At 36.6% G+C, this 13,183-nt stretch overlaps 1 protein-coding gene across 2 annotated transcripts in view; it reads right to left on the bottom strand.

The window, feature by feature from the left end:
• The window catches only part of slc5a6a (solute carrier family 5 member 6a), a 24,703-nt gene extending 11,962 nt beyond the window's left edge, over positions 1 to 12,741 (bottom strand). The window contains exons 1-3 of one of the 2 annotated variants that reach the window (XM_044048971.1): positions 12,593 to 12,741; positions 2,038 to 2,148; positions 752 to 979 (exon numbers count right to left, since the gene is read on the bottom strand). In XM_044048971.1, the coding sequence (XP_043904906.1) occupies positions 752 to 877 (126 nt within the window). In that variant the 5' untranslated portion in view covers positions 878 to 979; positions 2,038 to 2,148; positions 12,593 to 12,741. Of the gene's footprint in view, positions 1 to 751; positions 980 to 2,037; positions 2,149 to 10,482; positions 10,552 to 12,592 lie in introns of those variants that run through there. The other variant, XM_044048970.1, reaches the window with a different exon arrangement.
• Between the last annotated feature and the right edge of the window lie 442 nt (positions 12,742 to 13,183).

Genomic DNA, 13,183 nt, shown 5'->3' with positions numbered 1-13,183 from the left:
TTAATATCGGTATCGGCGGAAATAGTCATATCGGTGCATCCCTAATAATAATATAGGGATAATCACAATAGTTGACGATTCATTTAGTAATCGAACAATTGTTTGAATCCCTAATATACACTTTTTTTTACAAATATTGATTAAACAAATTAGACCACATTTCTAAATATACGTACTTAAAAAGGAATAAAAAGTAAAGATTAATCATAATCAGACCAGTCTATATGTCACACGTGTCTGTGTTGCTGTTGTATTTATTGCACTTAATGTAAGTATACTGCGTTTTCCTGTCTATGTTTCAAGAGGTCAAAAAATGTGTGAGACCTTGATCTTCGACCTTCATTTTACCAGATAAACACTTGTAAGAAGATCTAGATCACACAAGTTTTATATCATCACAGCGACCTTGAGCTTTGTCTCAGGGTGCACGATATCGCCACAATATCAGTATTGGCCAATATTGGTTTAAAATGTGTTGTCGGATATTGGCAAACAAACCTATTGACTCAAAATGAAGAAAATTTGCATCGGATAGGAACAATATTGTGCATCGCCATCTTTATCCACCAAATTCTGACCAGTTCAAGGATTTCACTAAACTGGAAGAAATTTCCCAAAAGGCCATCGTCAAATATTGGGTTTACAAAAAGGGGATTCATATTAAAATGGACAAAGACACTTCCTTTTACTGGCTGTCACAAAAGCACGGAGGCCTAAAAGCATCTTTTGAGGCTCTGACATCAAAGTGTACCTGTGTTGTGCGTTGGCGACCACCAGAGAAGGCATAGAAGAGGCCGATGCCAGCCGAGGCCACCAGCAGCACGGCGAAGATGACGTAATCCACCGTGGTGAACTGCATTAGGGCCACCTCCCCCATGATGACCCTAGAGTGCGGGGGGGTCGGTGCGGTGAAAGCTGTAGGACGCACGGACGCACTGCCTCTGCAGTCAGAGAGGGTAGTGCACCCAGGAGAGACCGGCTGCAGGAAGAACACCAGAGAGCCAGGTTTTCATTCAATAACAAGAAGCAACTTTATCCCAGTCAGTGTAAAAACAGCAGCACAACAGTGATATTGTTTCATGTTTGGATATGGATCAGCATTTTTCATGCAAACAGGATCAGTTAATGCAAGGAGGGTAAAAAAAAAAACCACATTTTAATGCATAAAACAGAGATGAAGCAGAGCTACAGTATATACTAGATAACTAACGAAACACAGCAGCAAAGACAGTCAAGGTAGGTAATAAATAACCATTTCACATCTATGTATATACATTATAGAAATATATGGACTATTAGAATAGACAAATTAAAATATGATTTGATATTTGATAAGTAAATATTGAAGAGAATTGCAAATGACATCAATATTTTACAGTTTAGTGTCTAAATAAAAGTATTTGTGCATCATTCAAAGTATAAACCTGTACATAGGTTTCTTTAATAAAATCATAACACTCAATTTATAATCAGACACTGAAAAATGACAAAAACAACTTATTTAGAGCACTGCACAACATTCACTGTACAAAGCGCTTTACAAAACAGGCAGGCCATAAAATATAAAACAAACTTTCATTCAATTAAATATTTGGCACAAATACAGCATCATAACAAACATATTATTATAATAATAGCACAGTTGTAGCTGCTGTTCCGTACAGACAGTAGACCGATGGGTGCATCTGCTCTAAATCTTGCACAGTATATAAAAAGTTAAATCACTTCATTAAAACAGAAACATTAATCATTGTTCTACAAGTCACCACGGGATATCACATGACTTATAGTTTGTGATTTAAGTGGAGAGACAGTGACAGTGGGTTACAGAATCTGCTTTAAATAAGAGAACAATATAAAACAGATTTGATGCTTAAATAAAGCTGCTGGGGAATATACCTCTAGCAAAAAACATGTACTTTTTTAATTCTCTCATAGAAAAAGCACTTAATAATCACAAACTGTCATTTCTTTCAGTGCTGCAAAACAATAATATGTTATAAAAGGTGAACATGAAGAAAATAGCAGTGGACTTACTACAAACGCCTGAGCTCAAGCTGTTGCTGCCGCTCCACCTCACACTGGAGGCTCAGTGCTTGTGTGCTCTCTAAAAAAGGTAAGAGTCTCAGTCCAATCCCATCATCATCACTGTGGAAGCAAAGGAGAGTTTCAGCAAACTAATCCAAAAACGACAAGAGAAAAGTGACCTATGACAATATTGTTACAGATCATTCAATATCTGCACAAAGATTCCATTTCAACCAAACAAAAACCCTAAACCTGGTTATGTTTTTGTAAGAGACACAACTTGTTTTTTCTGTCAGCAGTGGACACTCCACGCTGTGATTATCTGAGGATCCACGAAACAGAAAACCATACACAATATTTCATCATATTAAACCAAAGTGAGGATTTCCCAGGAAATATGGTGTTGATCACAGATTCTCACATCTATTTATTGATTAATTCATTGTTTTATCCATCTATCTATGCACAATACCTCCGCCTAGCTCTTAATTGCATAACTGTCAAAATGTTTGCTTGACAGGCTTTAAACTTGGCAGGTGTGTGTGTGTGTAGTGTTTGACTTTTAGATAAGAAATGCAAGAGAGATCAGTAAAAACCAAAAAACTGGCATATTGGGGGTGGGATTACGATACACGATACACGATAGCAATAATATCACAATACGATAAGTGAAGAAAACAAAACGTCCATTAAACAGTGCGGCCAAGTAACTTTCACCCATTCATTTGAGAAGCGCCACCATGAGGAGAGATGAAGTGAAGTGGTAGTTCATTTGTTAATTAAAATATCGATATTCGCCCTGTAGTAACGATTATTGCATTTCTTTGCATTTTATGGACCAAACAATTACTCGATTAATCGAGTAAATAATTGACAGATTAATCGATTACAGAAATAATCTTTGGTTGCAGCTCTACACTCGTCCTTAAAATACAGGAGAGGGCGAGAAATATCGATCAGTTTCCATAATAACAAAATGTGACCTCCTTTTCGTCCACAACGAATGGACTTAGTTTAGCATCACAGAAACCATTTTAATATTCTTAAAAAAATATATACTCTATTATTATAACGGTGTTTAATGTATAGGGGATGAGTCTACACGATATCTATATCTGTGCAATAGCGGTCAAAATCACTGGTTTGTATTTTAAAAGAAAATACAAATCTGATGCAATCCAAGCAACTCAAATATCACATAACTGCTTCACTAAACACTCAATTACTCTCATTGTCTACCACTTTATTCTCTACATGAAGGTCACTGTGAGGCAACAGTGTACAGCGTGACTGTAAAAACAAAAAAAAGAAGTAAAAAGCCTATTATATTGATATTGGTCGATGCATAAGGTTGTGATATCAGAATTTGGATAAGAAATATAAGAGACATCAGTAGCACTGCATGTAGAGGCTGCTTTTCATTCATTTTGACTTGCTGTCACTTGCTGGAAGAGTCAGGGCAACCCACAAAACAATGACTGCACAGTAGCACTTGCTCATACACTTGTTAAATTCAAACGCACAACTGTGTTTTCAGAAAGACACTAAAGCAGCCATATTCACATGCTGGCAGCTGCAAGTGCTGAGAGTACAGACAGAGAGCTCGACACAACTCTGCCAGCATGAGCATGTGTGAGGCTGTGAGCGTGTGACACTGCTAATCAAAGTGTCTGTGCAATACTCGGTGCTGGTTTGATCAAGCAGTGTTCAAATGACACGACCCTCATAAATCCCACTGTTACCATGACGTCTAATCTCTAATCCACCTGGATCTGACTGTGAGGAACAGAAGTGCAACTGGTTCAAGTCTTAGTGGTATTACTCTAATATTTTACAGTGGAAACAGTTAATTAAATAGAATTTTCTTAAACAGCAATATAACAAAAATAAAATGCATACAAGTCTCAGCATGTATACAACTGTGCAGGTTACATTATGAGCAACACAACAGAGAACTGTAGAATTAAATGCAGAGGTCCAGTGTTGTTTTTAATCAGACGGACGTCTTTCATGTTGTCAGTGCAATTAATTGATTGTAAAATATTCTTTACTGGTAAATATATGTATTTTATTTTACAAGGTACCAAATTGTAATCTCTTATAAATATTTTAAGACCTACCAGCAAAAAAAGGCTTTTATTTTGAAAGCCAGGTTGAAAGGAAGTGGTGCTATGCAAGACTTGAGCGACTATTGTGTATGAAGGAAAAAAAAAAACTCCCTTTTGTTTTTAGCTGCTCTGTATAGATGAACTTTGTTATACTGCTAAAAACAAAAAAGGTAACAAAAACATGTGTTTTATTTAATAACAACTAAATAAAACCTTTCATTAGAATAACTAATAAAAAAGAGAGATAACAAAACATGCATTTTATTTTCCAAGAATAACTTAGAAAATAAAATGTAAATCACAGACAATTTTATTAGGAAGAAATAAGCCGGAAGCTAAAATCTTTATTTTGTCTAACAACTGTCACAACAATTATCGGTTATTGGACTGGGTGTTCCATCTACTTTTAAATTATCATTGACTATTAGGAGTTTAGTTGTTAAAACCAGACTAGAAATCCCAGCATGCAGAGCTGACACACACACACACACGTATTTGAACATGTGAAAGGAATTTACAATGGTAAGCCTCAAGTTCAGCTTAAAAGAACACGACTCACACAAAAGCCTGTTAGCTTCTGCACCAGGTTCCCGAGGCCTAATTCACCCAAATTACAAAAAAAACAAAAAAAAACATGACTGATCAACAAGCTACTTGACATAAGTATGTACGTATGCAGGGCTGAAAGATTTGGAGAAAAATAAACATTTCTGCCTATTGCAATGATATGATCTTTTTTTTTTTTTATTAAAGTCACATTTAAGTTCAATATTTACTGTGAAATAGGTTCAAAATGAGATGGAGCATTTAGCTGTGATGTGATGCCATCAAAGCTCTTCTAATGGGAGGCTGAGGACTTCAAATAATGAATCACTTTCAACCAGGGTAGCATACATATGAGAAAATAATGGAACCTTTCAGTGATAGAAAGCCTTTGCAGTCTGCTAATTAAATAGCTTCAAATTGTGAAGGACTAAACGTTAAACCCTGCTGTGACTTCACTGGTTCAAATCTAACCCTGTACAGCATGTCATAGAACTTCATCTTCTCTTATGTTGTGTCTTTACCTAAAGGCTAAATCATTTATCAACTTCCAAAAGCCCTAAGAGAGCCTGGATTGCTTGTTTCGTCCAACAAACGTCGACAATCATGTAAAGTTATTAAATTTACAGTTACATGACTTCATCAGACAGTCATCTCATTTAAGAAGATAGAAACTGCACAGGCTTTGCTTCATCCAAGAATATCATAATACCCTCTCTACTATATCAATAACTACATCACTCATGATCACTGACCCTTTATGAAAGCCAAAGCCGCAGAGATTAATTTTCATTGTCCTGTAAAGCTTAAAACTTTAACGTGTCCACATTAAGATGTTGGTTTATATACTTTGTATACCTGTTTAATTTATAGAGACAGATAAATTTAAACTAAATAAATTAAAATGTGCAAAAGTTGCAATGAATTAAAAAAGGTAAGGATATATAACAAATTTTGGCCAGTAGAAAGGAACCTTAAGCTTGACAGAAACATAATTTGATTTATACTGTAGGTTAATATTTAATGTTGCACTACAGCCATTTAGGGGAGAAAAATGACACATAGGTAAAGTCTAACCTATGTTTGGAGGGAGAGGGAGGGCATGATGGTGGGAAATTATACAGTTGAGTTGTTCATAGTTTGTTTTTAAAAATAATAGTGCTTTCTTTGCCGTTTTTTGACTGAAACCAGTTGTATTTTCTTTTTAAGTCCAACCAAACCCGTCTGACCAGTGGGCTGTGGGTGACACTGTTCGGGTTTTAAACTTGACCTGTCTTTCTGTATAAATGTTAGAGGGCGGTTGCATCACAAGACATCACACAAGGAGGTCACACGGGGTCATGGTTGCCTGGCAACCCGGGTACACGGACTGCATTTATTCCTGTTTTGTGTGTCAGGTGGTGAAAAAAACTGCCGTTTGACGAAAGAGCAGGTAGAGAGCATGGGAAGGTCTGCAGCTGCATACGACCTCTGAATGAAGGAGAAAAACAAGCGTTTAAAGTTAATCCCATTTTTCTTCTTTCTCAGCTAACCATCACAGACAGTGAACTTTATAGACTCAGTGTGTGTGCACTTAAACGGAAGAAAAAGGGATTTAAAGGGCAAACCAGAAAAACAGGACCATATATCTCCTCATTGTCATTGACTGCAAATCAGCCTTATTCTGTATCAGTGTCTGTGTATTTTAAACCCATAACAATGCATAAAGCTGTTTAATATCATTTCAGGGTCGTTTAGAAAGGACACACTGATCTGAGTTTTATCAAAGGTCTTAAACATCAGTTAGACATGGGTGGGAAAAGAAAAACGGAAAATTAAAATAAAACAGCAGCACTGCAAGGCTGTCCTTCAGCATTTAGAGCTAAATGCTACACCTACCATGCCAATGTTTAACAGAATTTATTGTCATTATAACCACCATCTTAATTTATAATGTGGAAATTGAAGTTAGGAATGCCAACAGCAAGAAATCTGTAACAAAAGACAGGTGTTCCAATTGTCCCCAAACACTCAAATCAAGACATATTGACATTTAAGCAACAAGTAATGGTTACTAATGACTAAAATTATGCTATGAGGGTTCATGATGGTGCTAAAATGTGTAAAATGAGTGCCATCATGCAAGATCTTTTTCTTTCATGCATGTAAATAGGTTTTGTTCCATTTTAGGTAATAACTTTGTTTACAATAGATGGTTTTAAAGGAAACCTCAGGGGTGTGTGTGCTGCTGTATACTAGATGTATTAGCTTATGCTAATTCAACCAATACCAACACAAATAACGCTGTCATGATTACATGACGCTGTGAGGAAATTATCTTTTGGCTAAATTAGGTGCATTTTTTAAGGAAACGCAATAATGATTTTTATATACAAACAAAAATGGGCTATATCACTGAGCAAATAACACACAACGACCAGCTATTCGTCTACAGGCTTCCCAATAAAGTCGTCTGTCTGTCTGTCCCTCACAAAATCCACACAGGACTGAGGCAGAAAAGGCTCTACTGTCGTGTATGTTTCTGCAACGCTGTCAATCAAAAATTTGTTCCGCCTTTTCGGACAGTGCCTCCAATCATCATGCAGAAGCCCAGTGTCCACACCCACCCACTGCTCCATTGACTCCAAGAGAAGCTGAGCTTCTGTGGAAGTGACGTTTTTGCCTCATTTGTCTAATCACCATCATTCGTGATAAACGGCTGATCGTGAACTAGAACGTGTCACTAGTTCTAGCGCACGTTTAGTATTGAAATGTGAATAATACACAGTACATATTTGTCAACATTTTAAAAAGGAAACAGAGCTTCACTTGCCGTCTTAGAGCAATCCCCGCTAGCCTTGAATAAACCTGGTGTAATAGACCTTTTTCAACAGCAGATATGAAATTAAAACAACATGAAATTAAACAAACGCAGGTTTTACTAGTAAGATTAATTATGTTCCACTCCAGGTTTAACAGAGCTACTGTGTCATTGTTTAAATATAAGGTTAGGTCACACTAAACACTTGACACTTTGTTTAATAGAACGTTTTTTTCCCCACGGAAAAATGTGTCATTTTAAAACTGCATACATGTTTCCTGTATTTGCTGGAGGTGTCCCAATAAAGTAATTGAGAAATATGAATAGTATTGCTGAAACAACAAATCTACACAGTCTATGACAAAAAGGTCGAATAAGGGATGTGACAGAATCCAAATTAAATAAATCAATTATAAACTGGACTGACCCTAATAAATGACTATTATTGTTTTTTTAACTTAAACATTAGATTAGAACAAGATTAGCCCAAGACACTGTCTGTGTGGAGAACATGATGGTTGAATGCAGCCACAAATGATTTACTGTCGTAATTTTATGAATCTGTGCAATCACATCTGCTTATATAGACCCAGAAGGCCACTGATTTCACTAATCATTAAACTCCCAGCTGAACCATGGCCTGTTTTATGAAATAGGTACCTAAATAAACCATCACAGTTTGTGTTCACATGCAGCAAAGAGAAAGAGATTGCAACACGAAAAGTGTAAAATCAGAATACTTGCTGAATTGAGAAATGCAGAAATGGGTGGTGGTTGCAAGGAAAGTTTAGTCACTGTGTTTCTCTGTAAGCTACAAGTGATAATTTGCCAAGTTTGTGTGTAATCATTAGCCCGTCAAAGATGGTACAGTTCGTCAGAGCAGATAACTGGGAGATTAACGTGTATCTCTGATTATGTGAGAATATTCACACCATCAGCAATGCTACAATGACCACAGTATAATTACTTCGCTCTGTGTGAATATGCACAACAAAGTCATCACATCGACCAAAAAAAAGCAACAGACAAAGTCACTGTCCCTCGTGATGATGTCAGGCTTATTATTGTGAAGACCCAGGAAGAGCACCGAGTCCCATCAGCGCAGATGTTGTGCAATAATAAGCACGTATGATAAAAGCAACCCCCATTGTGCACATAAATGTATGTTATCTTGACTGGGTGCTTTTTTTTACCATAACGTTGCTCATTATTGCTCAACAATGGCTCTGAGGAAGTGATCAACATGTGAGATGTTTGCACATGGTTATACTAAATTTACAAAACACCAAAAGCTATTAACCATGTGCAGTACATCAGTGATTCCCAAACCCTGGGTCGGGACCCACAGATGGATGAAACTAATTTGCAGAATTTTCCCAACCTTTTAGTTAAGATGTGCGTGTATGTGTTTTAAATAGCATGTATAAATGAAATAATTTACCAAATATGTCTTGGAAATGTTTTGTTTACAAATTGAAATTCTGACATTAGGCGTTCACAGGTGTACATTGTCATTTGTAATACATTGTAATCAGTATTTGGACTGCAAATTTCCCAAAACTCAAAATGACTCAAATCTCCACAAACAACAATGATCCAGATGAGTACTGATGGAGCAGAGAAACCATAAAACAGTCCCATTTATGGAGCTGAAAAACTGTTTTAAATATTTAAGAAAAAAAATATTCAATCTGATGAATCAATCAACAAAATAGTTGGTGTTAGATGGCATCTCACCCAATCCTAGAGTGATATATGCAGCGGAATAATAAACTAGTTTAGGTTTTTGATTTTGTAAATTGATATATAAACATCCCAGATAACAGTAAACACTGGCATCACTGTTGACGGGGTGGTACTGTTGGTATTTGAATACTGCAAATACAAACACATACTATAAATTTCCCAAACTTTCTATATCGGGACACACTTTAATGGCATAAATCGTGACAAGAGCTAAATTTGTGCATAATGTCGCCAATATTTTACAGCCATATCTGTAACATCTAGTATCATTATTGGATGTTTGGTAAACTAAAATGATGTTAGTTTATATATATATATATACATATATACATATATATATATATATATATATATATATATATATATATATATATAGGGACCCCAAATGAAACCTCACAAATCATTTGTGGCTCTTAGGGAAGCACTTTAATATATCCATCTATCATTTTTAACAGATTACGTGTGTAGGATATATGAATAGTTGAAAATGAGAATAGTTGAATATTATAATGACAGAATGTTAAGAAAACAAGAGCACTAGGTTTGGAAATGATGACTCAGCATTCACAGCTGGTTCAATCTGGCCTCCCCATTGTTAATGTAATCAGTAACACCTGTGCATTCCCTGTAAAAGGCTAAAATACAGAAGGAAGATAAAGACAACGTGCTCGTCTTAACTAGCCCCGCCCCTTGCGAACGACCAACTGTCAGAACAGGTTTATGAATGTAATATGATAGTGAAATGACATTAAATGGCCGTGGCCTCTCTGTGTGGCACAAATTAGTCAGTTTAAACACATTTTAACATCATGTCATTCATCATTTCTTGGCATTTTCGATAGAAAACATAAGCACACACACAGCGCTACTGTTACGTTAGCCAATTAGTCCCCACGCGCTCCAGCATGTCATTCATTTCAGGCGAAGCGGTTTGCGCTAGCTGACCAGCCTACGGCGGCTAGTTTCACAGTGACGTGATGGAGCCGTGGACGTTTAAACGACCTTAAGTCAACGAAACAGAAACATCAAACACTGTCTGTTCGAATAACCGGTAAATACACACAACACATACGCCGCACACACACACACACACACACACACAGACACGGCGCTGTTGCCCAATCCCTCAACTTTCTCAGCAACCGCATGGAGCAGTGTGTAACGCCGGTAAACATGCAGCGGAAACCGGCAGAGAAAGACAAACACCTCGGTCCACTTCGTGAAGGAAACAGTTCAAAGTCAGCCACAGTCTCTTACCTGCCGCCGGTCTCCACGGTCTGCCTCAACACTGCGCTACTCTAACATCATACATGTTCGCTCGTGGGGTCAGGCGATTAAGCCCCGCCCATTCTCCTTGACACGGGTAAGGTGCTGCCTTCACGGGCACCACGTAAACTCGACGTGATAAACTCTGTTTAAACAACACCTTTCAAAACTCACAACACAAAATGCTTGAAAACAGGTCATTAAAACAGCAGAAGAATTATCAAATTGTCAAAGAAAAAATTTTAGAATTCAGCTTAAGCAAATGCACTTTTCATGCTTTGTAGTTTAGATATTGTTTCAAAAATAAACCTTTGTTCTTTGAGTTTAAATGTATTCAGCAGGCCTTTTTGACAGGTCACAGGTGTAAACGATGAAATTAATGATGGCTGAGTTCCATTTAGCTTCCTTAGCTTAAGCACATGTGCTGTCACTGTCACACTGTGTTCTGATGAACATAAAGTGAACAGAGCCACTGTTCATGTGATCACCAACACCTGTCTTTGTCAAAATGCATGGCCCATATTGAGTTAAATGGTGTATTTAAGATGTCAATTTAGTTAGTTAGGTTTGTGTCATACGGTATAATCCCAAATGGGATTATTAAACACCATCACTTTCAGAGCATCTTCCAATAATATATATGTGACAGATTAAATAATTGGATATAAATATATATATAGATATAGATATAGATATAAAAAAATACAATAAACAATAAATTATATAAACTGTATCTTTATCTCATTCATAAACAGCGGGTACCATTATACTGGAGGGGTTGTGCTTATTTATTAGGATTGTCCAAAACTGCAGATATTTTGGGAGAGGATTTAAAGGGAAATAAAAGTTATTATTGCCTTTAAACCCCCTGTATTATATACTGGGATGTATACCATGAGGTCTACTTTTTGGAAATAATTTATACATCTTAAGATTTCTTTTGATTGTTGCCAAAAAAGCTTAAATATTTCCGTGGCTGAAAAGCCCCATACCCACCCTGGAACAATGGCCTAAAAGACCAGTTGTACTTTCTTCTTCCTTCTTCTTTTCCTCGCTTGGTTTCGTTTTGGGGAAGGGTTTTTTAGGCTAATGGAGTAAAAATAAACAGTATGACTGGACCTCAGAAAGAAGACCAAACTAATGCATATGCAGATGAGACGTCAGACACTGACTGCAAAAATCTTCACGCTAAATATGAACAGTTTTCATTATATTAATTCATGTTAATGTTAATTGTCCACTTTCTTTTAATCACATCTGACATAATATTTTGAAAATGCTGTTGAACTAAACCTACAAATATAAATGTGTATATATTTGGCTCTGCAACACAATATTCATTACTTTTTTCTTTTTGTTTTTCCTGGAGAACACGCAGCCTGCAAATCAAGTCCAGACTGTAGATTGTATATGACTATTTGCTGACTAGTCCCCCAGGATGTTTTACAATCTAATTTATATAAGCAAAACTTTAATTAATCGTTCCACAATGGGTTTATTTTGTCTGTCAATGCCCTTAAAATAATGAAAATAAAATGACTTATTTCACATTGTCAAAGAATATGAAAATAAGTATTTGCCTTTTAAATGTTCTTTAGTTTTACTTTATTATTCATGTAATTTGTGATGTCACTTTCCATTCAATGAAAACATTTAAAACCAGTTAATTTTGTTTCTCTTTCAAATGTATCCAGCTCTTTCTTACTCCCCAAATGTAGACTTCACATATATAATTACAATTATTATTTATGTGTTTGTTTTTAGAACCAAAGATGACGCTGCTTAAAAACGTCACATTTACCAAATCGCAATAATTACAATAATTACGACTTTCCCGACATCAGTGAAGGCAGCACGGCGCGTGCTCAGCCGATCTGTGTTGTATTTAATTAGAAAAGCATAACGTTTCCGTTTTAAACCACAGCTAAATGAATATAATCAGAGCAAATAAAAAGTGTTTCACGTCATCATGATGCCAGCCTCGGAGGCACACGGAAAATGGTAGCCATGACAACAGATGCAGATGTGTACAGCGATATCGTGACAGCACAGACGTCACTTCATGTCACATAATTAGACATAAACACGGTCCGGTTCTTACCTGAGCTTATTTACGTCCAGAGTCAGTCAGTGTGAGAGCAGTTTATCATCCTGTTTTCTTTCTTTTTTTTTAATATTTGATCCCGTTTTAGAAAAATAAACATGGTCGATGAAAGATTCCCGAAGGACGCATCCTCCATTTCTCCCAGCGCGCACTGATGAAAGCGCAGCCGCAAAGGTCACAGCATCAGCATCAGCATCACTCTCTCTCTCTTCCTGCTGCTGATGTGTTTGTGTGTCACTGAATCAATAGTGACACCAGTGAAACTCTCGTTTGGATCATTAAAACATCAGCGTGAGGAGACTTAACTTGCCATATGGTCAAAGGTGGACTTGGCTTTTAAGGATGGTCCCTGGAGCTCTAGTTCAGTCCAGTTTAAAATGAAAGAAGTATTAAGTTACCTTTCAAAAATATAACTTCTTAATATGTTAATGTTTTCATAATATTGTATTTCACAAATATGATTATCAATTCACTGATGTAAACACAAGTGGACACTTGTCTCCCCAAATATTAACTCGTAAATGTAGATTTCACATCAAATATGGACTTGGCCTGCGGTCATTGTCTGATAAATATTGTTGCCGTCGC

This window comes from Solea senegalensis, linkage group LG17 (assembly GCF_019176455.1).
Source record: "Solea senegalensis isolate Sse05_10M linkage group LG17, IFAPA_SoseM_1, whole genome shotgun sequence".
Taxonomy (NCBI): Eukaryota; Metazoa; Chordata; class Actinopteri; order Pleuronectiformes; family Soleidae; genus Solea; species Solea senegalensis.
The sequence above is the reverse complement of the archived record's forward strand: the minus strand, read 5'-3'. Positions and strand labels throughout refer to the sequence as shown.